The sequence below is a fragment of the Gymnodraco acuticeps genome, unplaced genomic scaffold, assembly GCF_902827175.1.
Source record: "Gymnodraco acuticeps unplaced genomic scaffold, fGymAcu1.1, whole genome shotgun sequence".
NCBI lineage: Eukaryota > Metazoa > Chordata > Actinopteri > Perciformes > Bathydraconidae > Gymnodraco > Gymnodraco acuticeps.
This window is the reverse complement of record NW_022990940.1, coordinates 3920809-3936290: the sequence shown is the minus strand read 5'-3', so window position 1 is coordinate 3936290 and position 15482 is coordinate 3920809. Positions and strand designations below refer to the sequence as shown.

General features: G+C 43.0%; 2 protein-coding genes across 2 annotated transcripts in view; both read right to left on the bottom strand.

Annotated features, from left to right (window-relative positions):
- LOC117558384 (obscurin-like) overlaps positions 1-15482 on the bottom strand; it is a 64445-nt gene that overhangs the window by 17601 nt on the left and 31362 nt on the right. Inside the window, 8 exon segments of the mRNA XM_034234555.1 lie at positions 238-510; positions 643-918; positions 3857-4123; positions 4364-4621; positions 4957-5235; positions 5680-5946; positions 6886-7155; positions 7607-7873. Of these exon segments, the coding sequence (XP_034090446.1) occupies positions 238-510; positions 643-918; positions 3857-4123; positions 4364-4621; positions 4957-5235; positions 5680-5946; positions 6886-7155; positions 7607-7873 (2157 nt within the window).
- LOC117558385 (obscurin-like) lies at positions 7889-9012 on the bottom strand. Its single transcript, XM_034234556.1, has 2 exons — positions 8427-9012; positions 7889-8322 (listed from the first exon to the last, which is right to left on the bottom strand). Exons 1-2 carry the CDS (start codon positions 8665-8667, stop codon positions 8003-8005), a joined length of 561 nt encoding a protein of 186 aa, XP_034090447.1. The 5' UTR covers positions 8668-9012; the 3' UTR covers positions 7889-8002.

Genomic DNA, 15482 nt, shown 5'->3' with positions numbered 1-15482 from the left:
ACTTAGAAAACACTTATGCTGAAATTGCACAAGCAACACAACATGAAAATAACTTCACGTTATGGTCTGAACCATTTGCGAACTGTGGTTACATTTGTATCCTTCTGATTTTTCTCTCTATCAAACATTTATATTTTAAAACTTAAAAACTAAATGTGTTAAAAAAACAAAGATACAAATAACTGAAAGTTCAAATCATTTTCACATACAGGCTAGAAAACGTTTTCAAACACTTACTGATGATGGAGAGCTTGGCCAAAGAGAGAGCATCTCTAGCAGCAAATGTAATTTCTTGCTGTGGCATTAGAGGGGCCTTCCTCAGGACGAGGCGATAACAACAGCCGTCAGCTCTCAAGGCCCAGAGGTCGCTGGGTTTGATCTCAACCCCATTAATATACCAGGCTACTTCGGCTGAAGGGACAGGCTCTGTGAGTTCGACATTAAACTCAACCTTTTCTCCCACTGCAGCCACCTTGTCCTCCAGACTCTTCACAACATCCAGCTGCCAGCCTTCAAGGGAAAATACACAGATTTAAATACAAAAGTTTGTCAGTGAAAGTGTATGAGATTACAATGCATAATCAGACAAGATAATCCTATGAAAACAACTTAAGTCTTGTGTTTTTTATTTGATAGACTCACGTTTGACGGAGAGTTGGGCCGATGTGGAGGCTGTGCCAACTTTGAAAGTCACTGTGCAACTGTCTGTCACTCGCAACTCTTTCAGAAGGAGCAGATGACGACGACCACTCTCAAATGTTACAATCTCAGCATTAGGGGATTCCTTTACTGGTTTCCCATCGAGGAACCAGTGGCAATCTTTGCTCTCAGGACGAGACAGAGCACACTCAAGCAGCACTTCACCTCCATCAAAGGTTTCTACATTCTCCAGGCCCTGGACAATGTCAATGGGTTTTCCTGTAGAAAACAAACGAAAAAACAAAGAAAGCATTATAAAAATGTAAAGAATTTCAAATAACTTGAGATTCATCAATGAAACTTGATCATGGATAACTGATCAGTTCATTTGTCCTGTAAGATATGATGGAGCAGAGGAGACTCCCTAGAGGTTAGAGCCCTTTCCCAATGCAGGGAAGCTCACCTTCCACAAAAAGTGAAGCGACCGCGCAGGTCCCCTCTGCCTCACAGGAGTATGTTCCCCTGTCCTCAGCAGACACATGGCTAATGTACAAGCGAGCCACATTCCAGTCCTGCTCCACTACCACCCTTCGGCCATCAGGCTGTAATGGCTGCCCATCTTTTTTCCAGTGAGGCTTGACCGGCCGTGAGAACTGGCAGATGAACTCAGCCGGTTGGTTTTCGAGCACCCGAATGTCCTCCAGCTCGCTCACCACTTCAACTGTGGGATCTGAGGTTGGGGTCAGGGGTCAAAGGGTCAGGGTTTGACCAATATATATAAAGATAAGCGCAGATCATGACGATGGGCTTTTTAACCCCAATTTTTTTTGAAGTGATGTTAAATGTGAGTGTTTTTTTTATGTTTCATGGATTGTCGAGAAACATTTTTACTTGTCATAGTACAGTATTTTAGATGGCCACTATATTGTCCCACGTGAGGTCTGAAATGATTAGGGGATCAAAAAGCCCAACCGTCAGGATTTAGAGTAATGGTCACGATCAAGGGCCAAAAAGTGAAAGCAGCTGATGGGAGAGGAGGGGAGATGGGTGAATATAAATGCCAAACTCAAAAAGGCGGGTGTAGGGAGGTTAGAGTTTTTAGTGCTTGAAAGTTAGGGGCAGGCCTTGATGGGATGGGATAGTTAAGGTAAAGGAGTATTCAACAGGAGCCGGCCTGCATGGATGGGTGGAGCAGCATTTTCTTAAAATAACATTGTGTCCGTCAATATTTAGTGATTTACTACTAAAATCATTACTAAGGTACGTGTTCACTTTGGGCTGCAAATCTAACCATATAATAATCACTCTCACAATCATGTTTTAAGCTCCTACTTTAAAAATGTAACTGGGCGATCCTGAATCACAGACGTTTTTTCCAATAATGCTGTGATTTAAAGATTTGAAGGCTTTATTGTCATATGTACAGTGTAGACATAAGATAACTAATCTCTTCTTGCAAAACAGACAAGAGCACTTTCAATGCCACGTTAATGGGGATTTATTCATTATATAGCCACCTAACTGTGCATCTCTGAAATGCAGCTGAAGATCTGCCAGCTACGTAACTGACACAACCATTCACATCCATCAGTGTTCCTACAATATGCACTTTGTTTTTAGAAAATACCCTACCTTGATCTGGCAACACTGTTAAGGAAAGATGTGGCCAAATGGAGTCAATGATGCTAACAAGTACCATCAAGTCAGTTTCAGTGCAGTCCAACCATTTATTTTTGGCAGTTTTTTTCCGGTTGCAACGGAAACAGAACATTTTGAAACGTCAGAGACGCACTGAACAAGCAGCACCCCGCATTTTAGCAAACCAGCTCTGCTTGCTTCAATGTTGACACAGCCATTAAGAGTGAGGATGATTAAGACTTGAAGAATAAAGCCAACAGGTAATTAGCAGAACCAAGGGTAAAACACAGTTAGCAAAAGTTTGCATCCATCAGCTATACTCCGAACCAAAGCTGGACATGTTGCCAGTCAATCAGAGGAGTGCCACAAACAGCGAGACAACCATTCATGCTCATATTCACACGTATACACAATTTGAATTAAAGTCACCAATTAACCTAAGCTCCATGTCCTCATTTCATTATTAAAATGAAAAGATGGTAATTTATTTTTCATTGGCACATCTTACTGGTTTAATTATCTTTGAGTTTTTAAACTACCATACTCAAATAAAACTGTGCTGTGGTGCTGCACCCAGTGGCGTGTTTTAATTGTATCAAAGCATACAGCATGGGGTAATCAATTGCCATCATTATTAATGAAATTAGGAAAAGTGCGGCCCATGCATGAGGAAGCAATGCAATGGAAAAAAATATCCACTTTTAATCCATTGGAAAACATTTTTAAAAAAGGGACCCTGCAGAAAACATTAGAATTCAATGAATATTTACTCATATTCAACAAGACGTTTTTCGCCAAATTATAATTGGTTAATTTCAAGTTGCCAACTTCGGAAATGTTATACATTTAAGTTTCTAACATATTAGTTTAAAATGCTGACAAATATTGTCATCTGTTACATTGTATAATGGGTAGATAAAAACACAACTTTTACAGCTAGTGTGTTTTCAAGAAGAATTTCAATTTTAGGAGTGAAACGTATAATTACAATTCTGCAGGGTCAATAATGAGACTGAAAGCCTCCTTATCTGAGTCTCTAATGACTGATTATCTTTACAATATGATACCTTTGACTAAGAGCTTGGCTGTTGATGTTAAACTGCCAGCTTCGAATGCGACAGTGCCAGAGTCATCGGTGGCCAGGTTCTTTAAGGTGAGTGTGTGGATGTTGCTCGAGCTCAGCCCTATTTCACTAAAGGGGCTGTTCTCCAGCAAGGTGCCATCCAGCCACCACTGCACCTTGTGAGGGGCCCTACCAGACAGCTGGCAGGAGAAGGTTGCCCATTCCCCAACAAAGACGTCAGTGGTCTTAAGACCACACACAAAGGAAACTTCTTTCGCTGTTGAGTGACAAAATATCATATGCAGACACTGAGCCTGTTTTGTATACACTGGACAGAGAAGATTATTTAAGATAGAATTAAAAAAAACATGCAATATCACAAGTAACAAAGACGAAGGCAAGTTTTAAGAACAGACCTACTATTCTATTGCAAGAATAAATTGAAGAATACAGCCACAATTAAACCTTACTGTCAGTGAAATCGAAGATTGATGAAACAGATTTGAAATAGGCTACCTTGCACTGCCAAAGAAGCTGTGGTGAGCTGGTCTCCCGCATCACAGGTGTAGTAGCCACTGTCCTCGGGCTCCACGTTCCGTATGCAGAGCTCTTGAATGCATCCTTCCTGCTTCATCTCAAACTGCTTACCGGGTTTGAGGACCAGGCCTCCTTTCCTCCACTCCACAGGAACACCTGGCTTAGACAGCTCGCAGTGCAGGGTAACATCATCACCCTCTATGGCATCGTGGTTCTTGAGCTCCTTGCGGAAGGACACGGGGGCACCTGATCAACATTTAAAATGGGAAAGTTTGGGATCAGATGTGGTGAAGGAGAGTTGGGCTTCTGATAGTTGAGATGACAAGACAAACATCTCTAGACAAAAAGTTTAGCTGATGACAAGGATGCCAGGCTTGGTGTGTGGTTTAGGCAAGTGGAAGTTCAAATTTCAGCTGGTTATTTCAATCCACCGTCCCCATTCCTGAATCTGATCAACACTTTGTGTTTTGTGGCATCGGTCTTTACCTTGCACAGTCAAGGTGGAGTCACACTGTGCATCTCCAGTGTCACACGTGTATGTTCCTGAGTCCTCAGGCACCAGGTTGTTGATACTAAGCTGGTGAAGAGCTCCGTTACTCTTCAGGTCGTACTTGAGACCTGCTTGGATGGCCGTGTTGTTTCTCTTCCAGGTGACAGAAGCCTTGGTGTCAGAGATGGTGCAGGCCAGAGTGACAGTTTCACCCTCTACTGCCGAAGTGTTGTGTGGTTTCTCTAGTATTAGCACTGTAAATATGGGAAACGCAAAACTCAATTTGATAATGGAAGCAGTTTTAACGTTTCCCCTCACCTCACAAACGTGGTGATAATTAGTTTAAAGTTTTCAAGTATTTAAGGTTAAAATTACGTATTGAAAACAATATGCAATATCTACAATTTTCAGTGTTAAGTAGTTTGAATCATTAAATTAGGATATTGGTGTTAGCATAAGCATGAAAGAATAACATGCTAAAGTTAGAATGTTGATGAAGATGATGCCAGCATATTTCGATTTGCCAAGACAAAGCTGTTTGGAGGTTGATGGAGATGGATGTGAGGAGCGACCGTGCCGTCTCCTTTACCTTTGGGCTTCTCCTCCACCAGAAGACAGGCCACAGTCTTCTCTTCTCCCAACACGAAGGCAACATCTCCAGATTCATCTGTGCTCACCATCTTCAGGGTCAGTCGGTGCACTGTGCCATGGCTGCTCATTTGATTCAGGTCATTATTCTGGAGGAGGTTATCTGCAAGCCACCATTCGCTGTTTGTCACGCCTGGGTGTGACAACTCCACCTCAAAGACAGCATCCTGCCCCGTTGTCACAGTAACATCGCTGAGTTCTCGAGTGATGCGAACACGTGCTGAGGGTGAATGGGATGATGGAAGTGATCAGATCTCTTGAGCTTCCAGAAGGCATCAGTAACAAGGTGTCCACGAATCTCTTTTTAATCCCTATATACAACCTGATGCCACAAGTTTGATCATGGAACCTGACATGAATCATTTATTGACCACACAAACCCCGATTCAAATCCAGTAACTATATCTGTAATTTGGTGACCTACAAATGGCAGTACTAGTAAGTACTAACAAAAATAGTTGAAAACTGAGCCAACGTTGGAATATTTAAGTAAAGCTCTCACTACATGCCAGCTATGACATCACACTTAAACTTAAAGATTGTAAACTCCATGAGTAAGATGCTGAGGAGATCTGATCCAGTTCTTATTAATGGGATGGATGAATGTAAAAGGAACTTCAGGAAGGGTGATGACAAAAGAGACACAGATGAGATGCTCTGTTACCTTTCACGGTCAGGGTAGCTGTACTGTTCTTGTCCCCAGTTTCACAGGTATATTCTCCGCTATCCTTCACATCCAGCTTGTGTATCACCAGGATGTGCGTTGTAGCGGTTTGCTCCAAACTGTACTTCTGCCCATGGATGAGCACAGTGGAGTCTTTCAGCCAGGTCACCTTGCAGTCGGGGCTGGAAGTCTCGCAGGACAGGCTGGCTTTGTCTCCTTCAATGGCCTCTTGACTTTCCAGCTCCTTCTTGAATGTTGCAGGAGCGGCTGCCAGAAAGAGGTTAATTAATTAAGATGACAAATATCAAAGATTTATTTGGTAACAGCCATCGCAAAAAACAGTCCTCATAGGCAACAGCAGCATGAAAAGAACTGTAAGGCCACTGGTTTATCTACACTCCATTTTGAAGTTTTAGCGGGAAAAAAATCTGCAATGAATGTATCTATAAACATATTTCTAGGCAAATTATTTGTCTGTTCAATGAATGGCCTTGCGGTACATAATGTTTACCGTTTCCGAGAACAGTAAAAAAAAAACACAGAGGAAGAGTGTTAAGATTTTTTTTTAAATACAAATCCACACTTTTTATGGGGATTCCTCCAAAGCACAATAAAAAGGTGAGATGAAATGAGGGTAGGAAGATGGGAGAGGACATGAAACAAGATTTCCAGGCTCGTCTCAAATATGTGACATTGTGAACACAGCATCTTAAACACCTTGCCCTACAGTACACAACAAACAAACAATATCAATTGTTGATTAATATCACGTGATTAATCACTGGGTGTGTCAGGCTAAATAAAGATTAAATAGTGTACAGGGAAAAAAGTTGCAGTAAACAAGAATTTCAAGGAAAGACACTTTAACATGTTGAAAATAATGGGAAATGTTCAAGGTTGTTGGAAGTGGAAAAGGAGGAAGATGAATACACATGCATACACTGTAGACATGACGGAAAATGCAGTTAAGTGCAGATTAAATACAAATTAAAGGGTGGGATATATGAATGCATAACGAGTCAGTATGAAGTGAAAAGAAAGAAAATCACAAGCATCCATGTGTTGGCATGCTTGTTGAAGAAATAGAGGGAATGCGTTCCACAAGAAAGACGATAAAGGCAAGTAAACTGTCCAAATGTTACTGAAGAAACAAAGTCGCAAGGATGAATACTCGTCCTCATAGGCAATGCATAATATTTATCTTACCTTTGACTGTCAAAGAAGCAGTTGAAGTGTGGTTACCCACTGTGAAAGTGACTGTTCCCGAGTCAGCCGTGGTGACGCCCCGGAGTTTGAGGCTGTGCACGCAGCCCTCAGACTTGATCAGGTTCATCTCGTTATTCTGTAGTGGGACATCCTGGAGTTTCCACTGGGCCAGAGGTGCCTCCTCACGAGAAACCCGACATTCAAAGCGGACATCGTCACCCTGGTACACAACGCAGCTCTCCAAGAACTTCAGTATTGTAACCTCCACCTCTATTTGAAAGATACATTTCAGAAGAATAGTTACTTATTTGTTCAGTGAAGTTCTTGACAAAGACATAGTTCAAGCTGGTCAGATTGTGATCAGCTAAGGATTATTGTGAGTAGCAAGTGAAGAAAAGAAGGTAAAAAGGTGTGTTATTGTTTGTGATGAGAGACTACAGACAGGCACAAATAACGGGAAGAGATGAGTGATCAAGCTCAACAGAAAAGTGCTTCTGTCAATAACTACAAGTGCTTTGAGAACAGGGAAGAATAAGGACACGTGTGGGATGAGAAATAACACTGGAATATTTAAATGCAATCAAGTCCAAAGTGAAAATAGGACATCCAAATGAAAGGTTGATGCACTTCATGCTCAAGTGTTGGAGTGATGAAGGACACATTGGAAGAAGTGACTCCAGAGGGTGCATGAAAAGGTCAGTCTTAAATAGACAGCTCCTACCCTGCACACTGAGGACAGCTGAAGTCCTCTGGTTTCCTGCATCACAAGAATATTCTCCTGAGTCAGCTCCTCGCAGTTTATAGATGACAAGCTCAGCTACAGTCCCTTCCTGTTTCAGATGATACTTGCTGCTGGATGCCAGCACCCTGTCTCCAAACCTCCAGACAACACTGGCTCCCGGCTTTGTGGTTTTACAGCGAAGACTAGCGCTCTCCCCTTCCTTTCTTATAAGGTTCTGCAGCTGGGTTTCGAAAAGGACAGGCTGGGCTGCAGGGGAGGAAGTGGAGGAGGAACAACTTAGGACAACCAAGACTTATGTTTGATATTTACATTACATTATTTTGTCTTTGGTCAATTCATTGGCAACTCAATTATCTTAACTACAAACAACAGGGTTTATTCAGCAGGCATACCCTTCACAGCTAGTTGGGCAGTGCTTTGATGGGCACCAGTGTCACATGTGTAACTCCCAGCATCCTCTGGGTCTACATCATGGATTACAAGTGATGCAAGGTGACCCGTTTGTCTGATTTCATACTTGGCGCAAGGACAAAGACCAAGTTCTCCTTTCCTCCACTCCAAAGGAACACCAGGTTTGGAAAGCTCACAGTGCAGGGTCACACTGTCCTCCTCATCGGCCGTTTGGCTTTCAAGATCTTTTGTGAAAATGACTGGGGAAGCTGATGAATGAAAGGAAACAACTAGATTTGTATCTGCTGTACAAAGTCAAGAATGGGTGAGATAAAGAAGAATGACTTAAAAGATGAAATGAAAGACTTGATGGAGAAAGAAGACAATGTTGAAGTGGTATCCATCCTACCATTTACTACAAGAGAGGCCGAGCTTATCGTGTCGTCTGAACAGCACGAGTAGCTTCCTGTATCTTCAAGTCTCAAGTCGAAGATCTGTAGCTCATAACAACATCCTGTTTGTTTCATTAGGTACTTCTCTCCACAACTCAGCACCTGAGTTTCCTTCTTCCACTCAACAGGGAGGCCGGGTTTAGAAAGCTCACAGTGCAGAGTGACAATTTCTTCCTCCTCCTCCGCCTCTTGACTCATCAGATCTTGAATGACTGTGACTGGAAGAACTGGGGATTTAATCAGTTAGATAAGATGAAGACTACAGCACTGTTTAAGGGATGTCATGTTTAGCTTACCTGACTCTATATTTGTATTTTTGCAAAAGTAAAAACAAAGAAAATAATACAAGACCTGATATGCCCATTTTCATATATTTCACACATTCAACAACACGGGTGCACAGCCATTGATCCCTATTCCCATTATAAGCAAGGGTCCACCTAAGCATTTATCAAGCGTGTCATAGCATATAGATCTGAATTATTCCTTTTACACGTCGACAACAATCCAGAGACAACATGAAATGTGGCATTCACGAGTCAATACGACATCAGAAACAAGCCAGACTGATTTCCCATCAAACAAAAATCGACAAGGAAAACACATCAAAACTTACACAATGTGCGGTTGCCACAAAACATCTACCTTGTTCTTTGGTATCCAGCTTTGAAAGCTCTGGATTTGTGATTACTTTAGAAACAGCAGGTGTGATTTATTTAGTTACACATAATATATCTACTGAAGTAAACACAGAGCAGCAAAATGAAACAATGATAGTGTAATTTACTAAATTGTCAAAAGTGATGTTGCCAAACTGATGAATGATTCAAAAAACAACAATAATGAAATAAATTGGGAGGATTCTGAATAAATGCAATTCCCAATACGCAATCTCTAACTAATCAGCCATCCAAAAGAAATGTGCCATACTTTTGACAAAACCCTCAAGAAACAGGACGTTATGTCTCAACAGCCTTTATGTGCTTATTCTATCACAGCATGTGCTTGAGCAAAACCCAGCGCTCAAGAGAGTTGTATACACTCAATAGAACCAGTGTTCTTTACTATCACTATCACACATACAGTGGGGCAAAAAAGTATTTAGTCAGCCACCAATTGTGCAAGTTCTCCCACTTAAAAAGATGAGAGGCCTGTAATTTTCATCCTAGGTATACCTCAACTATGAGAGACAAAATGAGAAAAAAAAAATCCAATTATTTGCAAATTATGGTGGAAAATAAGTATTTGGTCAATAACAAAAGTTCATCTCAATACTTTGTTATATACCCTTTGTTGGCAATGACAGAGGTCAAACGTTTTCTGTAAGTCTTCACAAGGTTTTCACACACTGTTGCTGGTATTTTGGCCCATTCCTCCATGCAGATCTCCTCTAGAGCAGTGATGTTTTGGGGCTGTCGCTGGGAAACACAGACTTTCAACTCCCTCCAAAGATTTTCTATGAGGTTGAGATCTGGAGACTGGCTAGGCCACTCCAGGACCTTGAAATGCTTCTTACGAAGCCACTCCTTCGTTGCCCGGGCAGTGTGTTTGGGATCATTGTCATGCTGAAAGACCCAGCCACGTTTCATCTTCAATGCCCTTGCTGATGGAAGGAGGTTGTCACTCAAAATCTCACGATACATGGCCCCATTCATTCTTTCCTTTACACGGATCAGTCGTCCTGGTCCCTTTGCAGAAAAACAGCCCCAAAGCATGATGTTTCCACCCCCATGTTTCACAGTAGGTATGGTGTTCTTTGGATGCAACTCGGCATTCTTTCTCCTCCAAACACGTCTAGTTGAGTTTTTACCAAAAAGTTATATTTTGATTTCATCTGACCATATGACATTCTCCCAATCCTCTTCTGGATCATCTAAATGCTCTCTAGCAAACTTCAGACGGGCCTGGACATGTACTGGCTTAAGCAGGGGGACACGTCTGGCACTGCAGGATTTGAGTCCCTGGCGGCGTAGTGTGTTACTGATGGTAGCCTTTGTTACTTTGGTCCCAGCTCTCTGCAGGTCATTGACTAGGTCCCCCCGTGTGGTTCTGGGATTTTTGCTCACCGTTCCTGTGATCATTTTGACCCCACGGGGTGAGATATTGCGTGGAGCCCCAGATCAAGGGAGATTATCAGTGGTCTTGTATGTCTTCCATTTTCTAATAATTTCTCCCACAGTTGATTTCTTCACACCAAGCTGCTTACCTATTACAGATGCAGTCTTCCCAGCCTGGTGCAGGTCTACAATTTTGTTTCTGGTGTCATTTGACAGCTCTTTGGTCTTGGCCATAGTGGAGTTTGGAGTGTGACTGTTTGAGGTTGTGGACAGGTGTCTTTTATACTGATAACGAGTTCAAACAGGTGCCATTAATACAATTAACGAGTGGAGGACAATGTCCTTTCCTGGATTCTTACCCCCCATTCTGTCTCTCATAGTTGAAGTGTATAGGATGAAAATTACAGGCCTCTCTCATCTTTTTAAGTGGGAGAACTTGCACAATTGGTGGCTGACTAAATACTTTTTTGCTCCACTGTACCTTCAACCGTCTTTTTGGATTCCTTCTTCTCAGGTTCAACTTTGGAGCTCACTTCTGGAGCTGGTGACTGCTTTACTGTATCTGAAGTTATTTATAGACATATAAAGTATGCTTGAATTCAACTTACATAAACTGGACTTTTTTACACCATCGCAACACCAAAAGCAATGTGCTGCTATACATGTAATGTATTATGTATGCATCCATTTGTCACGATCTGTCTATGTTTTAGTTTGTCTGTCTCTGTTGTGAGTGCAACCATGTCGTCATGCCACGCTGTCGACAAACGAGCTGGAGCAGTGACGGCGCTCCACTTGTTGAGACTCTTTATCCTTCTGTGGTTTCTGGTCATTGAGAGCAGTATGTAGTTCATTGGTCAGTCCCCTCAGTGTGATGCAGCGAAGTGATTTCAGTGACCGCGTCTGCCAGTTTCTGTCTAAGCTCCAGCTGAGTGGCACCGGCTCTGGACTTTGTGGTTTCCAGCTCCTTGTGAAAGCTCCTCTTCTCAAACTGAAGTTGACTAAGCTCTCCATTCAGGTCCTCACACTGGATGTTTCTCTGCCGCAGAGCCTGCAGGTTGGCACCCAGCAACCGTTCATTTTCAGCCATCGGCTCCCTCGTCAACTCATTCTCCAGCTGTAAGAACTCGTTCATCTCCTGCATACTACTGAGCTGTGGGCAAACATCCTGGAGATCCTGGAGCTGCTGTATCTGCACGCTCTGGGACTGAGAGAGGACCTGCTCCAACTGACCCAGAGACGCCTCCAACCCGTTTGCTCTGTCCTTGGCTTGCTGGATGTCTCTCCACGAAAACGTTTTTTTTTTTTAACGTGCGTGGGCGGACAATTTCAGCTCAAAGCGTCTCGTGCAAAATGACTGCAGATCCTCTCAGTCTGAATCACAGGAAACACTGAATAACAAACAGAGATTCATATTCGACTGCGCAACACTCACAACTCTCTTATTACAGCTACTCTGCACATTCACTGTGTGTGTGTGTGTTTGTGTGTGTGTGTGTGTGTGTGTGTGTGTGTGTGTGTGTGTGTGTGTGTGAGTGAGATCCTTATGGCTGCTGACTGTGTTCAGGTGGACAGCAATATTGAGGCTGTGAATCATGTGTCAATGATGAATAAATGCCCACACGGGTCGTATTTGGACGTTTTGCCTCTGCCTCCTTGCTTGGTCGGGCCGCTCAATTGTCAGCTTCACAATTGGTGACGCTAACAATTGAGCGGCCCGAACAAGCAAGGAGGCAGAGCCAATCTCCCGTCTTGCCTCCGGAGTCTCCGTTCCTCTTTTATTATGGATAACTGTTCCTGTATCCGTGCGAACTGCTGCTCCATGTTTCTCAAACGGCACTCCTCCTGCTTGTCTCTGGCTGTCTGACCCCGCATGAATGACCGCATCATCTCCTTCAGTCCCTCCAACTTGTCCCCTGGTTTACCAGCCGTGGACCCCTGGTCAGTTCCAGGCCTAGCAACACCATCATCTGGCTGCTCTCTTTGGGCGTTGTTTTTTCCTCCCGTCATTTTCAACTCCTTACTTGGTCAATCCCACTTCTGATACCAATTGTGAGAATGACAATTGAGCGGCCCGACCAAGCAAGGAGGCAGAGGCAGAACGTCCAAATACAACCCGGTGTGGGCATTTATTTCTCATGTGCACATAGTCACCAGCTACAAGGATCTCACCCTGTACATGTTCCCTCCTCCCTCTAGGTCTGAAGACTGGCTGATTTATAGAGGATCTTCCCTGTATGTGATTTGGGAGAAACCATTCACTGGTAATGACAATAATACTACAATATGTCATCATAATCGTCAAAATGTCACAATATCATGTTCATAGCATTACCAGTTATTCATAAACACCTCTTGATTTAACCCAAAACAAACATTAATACTTAACAGAATATACATAAATAGATTCCCAACTAAAACAGAAACCCCTGTGCCTATCTCGCCACTTGGTTCGTCCCGGAACCTTCTTTGTCAGTTTCCCCCGAGGACCTTTCTGGCCAAATACACTGTTGCGGACACCGGACGAGACAGCATGGGTGAGTGATATGTCAACATTACATAGTGGTAACTTGCACAATTAATGCAACTTAACGTCATAATTTATACACCCTCAACATATTATTTGCACCCTGATTATTCTCAACCGCTGTCATTCTTACACCAGCACAAACACTTTCGGCGCTCTCGCTAACTCCCCTATCTTTTCAGGCGGAGCCGAGGACCCGACCAGCCAGACGACATTCCAATTAATACGGTTTAATCATTTAATAAATACTACCTCAATAATTAGTATAAATTATGTAAAATGTGCAAATATGCAATGCCAAACTGTACTGTGCAATCACGCTAATAAAGTGCAAACTGTCCACTAAAGTGCTGAGTGACTTTATCTCTGCAAAGGGAAGTTGTTTCATAAAGTGCAAACCCACATGTGCAATATTACAAGGCCCGAAGTGACGAAGTTACCTTCGTCACAGTGCCATACACATTTAAGCAGAAGAGCAACAATGTCCAAGACAACACAAAACCAACTTCACTGAATAAAAACATACAAACCGAGCCATGACCAAGAGCTTAGCCAACAGAGACAAAAGTTAACGAATGTGGGTTTATACCTTCGACTTTTTTGGAATCCTCAGGGTGTAATATCACAGCTGCTTGAGCATCTGGAGGCTTTAATGCTGTGATAAAACATTTAAGCCTGATTAAAACCTACAGAGCCAGTAGCCACACATCTAGTTTCAAGAAACAGTGACAATTATCTACTGCTAAATAAAGTTTTTTTTTTTTTTTTAAATAATAGCTGCGTACAAATCTGGTATTTGCTGTAGTCTTTCACTCATGTCACGTCAGCTAAAAACCACAAGGAGCACAAACACTTAACAAACAGATTCACAAGGAACTGCTGTTGGAGGCAGTGGCGTTTTCTCCCGGAGGCCAAGGGAAGCCAGGCTTCCCCTGTTTTTTCGGATTGTAGTTATAATTTAAATAAATAAATACAAACACTTTGTTTTGTTTCGATAATTCTCCTTTGCTGTGTGTTGCTGCCGGCCCGTCTCTCCCCCATTCTCATTGAGTATTTTACAAAGAGTGAAACAAACAGCGCCCCTCTAGATGTTATGGTGAAACAGTAGATTGCACTCACTGTTGCGAGAGGAGGCCAGCCGAATCTAGCTTCCCTTGGTGAAAAAAAATGGAGGGATTGACCAATCAGATGAGGCCCACGTGATGCCCCTGCCAACCTGTGATTGGTCAGGGCCATGCCAAGGGAAGCTAGCCGCCTCTTGCTTCCCTTCAGAGGCGGCTGGCGGCTGGCGATTTGATTGGACACTGCCATCCAATCAAATCACATCAACATCAGTTGTAATACTGTAACTGTCATCACCGCCGTTAGAAATTATCAAGCAAATGAAGCATTATGGAGGGTGGAGATTTGGCGTACTTAATCAAACATAACTTTACTAAACTTCCGCTACAGCAGCAACTAAAAATTAAATCAGATGACAGGCAAATGCCCGCACTCGAGCTGTGTACGCAGAGGAAAAAGGGAGAGAATCGGACGTTCAATGAGGACAATTATGTCCGCACGGAGTGGCTAACTGGAAGCGCTAAACTTCAGCGTCTAATTTGCTGGCCATGTCTTCTTTTTGACAAGGATTCGTGCTCCCTGAACAATCCTTGGGCAACTTCAGGATTCATCGACCTTGCCAACCTGTCACGGGCAATTGAGAGGCACGGTAAATCCAAAAATCACATAGATTGTGTGATTGTCTGCATACATTAATAAGTAAAATGCTTAAATTAATAAGGAGAGAGTTTCAGCTGGAGAGTGCGTGCGGACCTGTCGGTTAGATAACAGGCGTGTGCAAGTCCTGCATCTGTGTGATACAAATGTGTGTCAAATGATACCGGGCGCTGTAATCACTCATCTGGTTACGTTATTGACCACCCCCCGACCCAAAAAATGGGCTTCCCCTACATTTTCCCCCACGCCACGCTACTGGTTGGAGGACAGTTACGGAGCGGAGCGTCCACACTACAGCTTCAAAAAAAGCTTGGAGCTGGGCGTGTCTGAAGCTTGGGGATTTTATTCGAGCAACGCAACCAACAACCAATCACATGAATCTCCCGCCCCCGACATATAAAGCAAAAAACCCCGGGAATTTTATGCGAGCAATATATATAAACTCCCCAAAACAGGCGAAAACCTACCAGTTTCACCCACTGTCTCTGCCACCTCCCTCCATGACTGGTTCTTCCAGTTTGTATCCCGGTAGGTGAAGAGGGTCTGGTCATACAAAACCGGGTGATTTGCTACGGCGATAAATAGTTTCTCCTCCATCTTTTTTTGAAATATAGAAATCAACGGCGGGATATCTCTCCCAGCTTAGATGCGGTTTGATTGGCTAGCGCTTGAGCTGTCAGATTTTCAGAAACGGGATTTGATTGGCTGGC

Coding starts and splice junctions, on each gene's coding strand:
- LOC117558385 (XM_034234556.1), bottom strand. CDS start 8,667: ATGAGTCAAGAGGCGGAGGAGGAGGAAGAAATTGTCACTCTGCACTGT. Junction 8,323..8,426: donor GGCCTCTCTTGTAGTAAATG/GTAGGATGGATA, acceptor GACTTTGTACAG/CAGATACAAATCTAGTTGTT.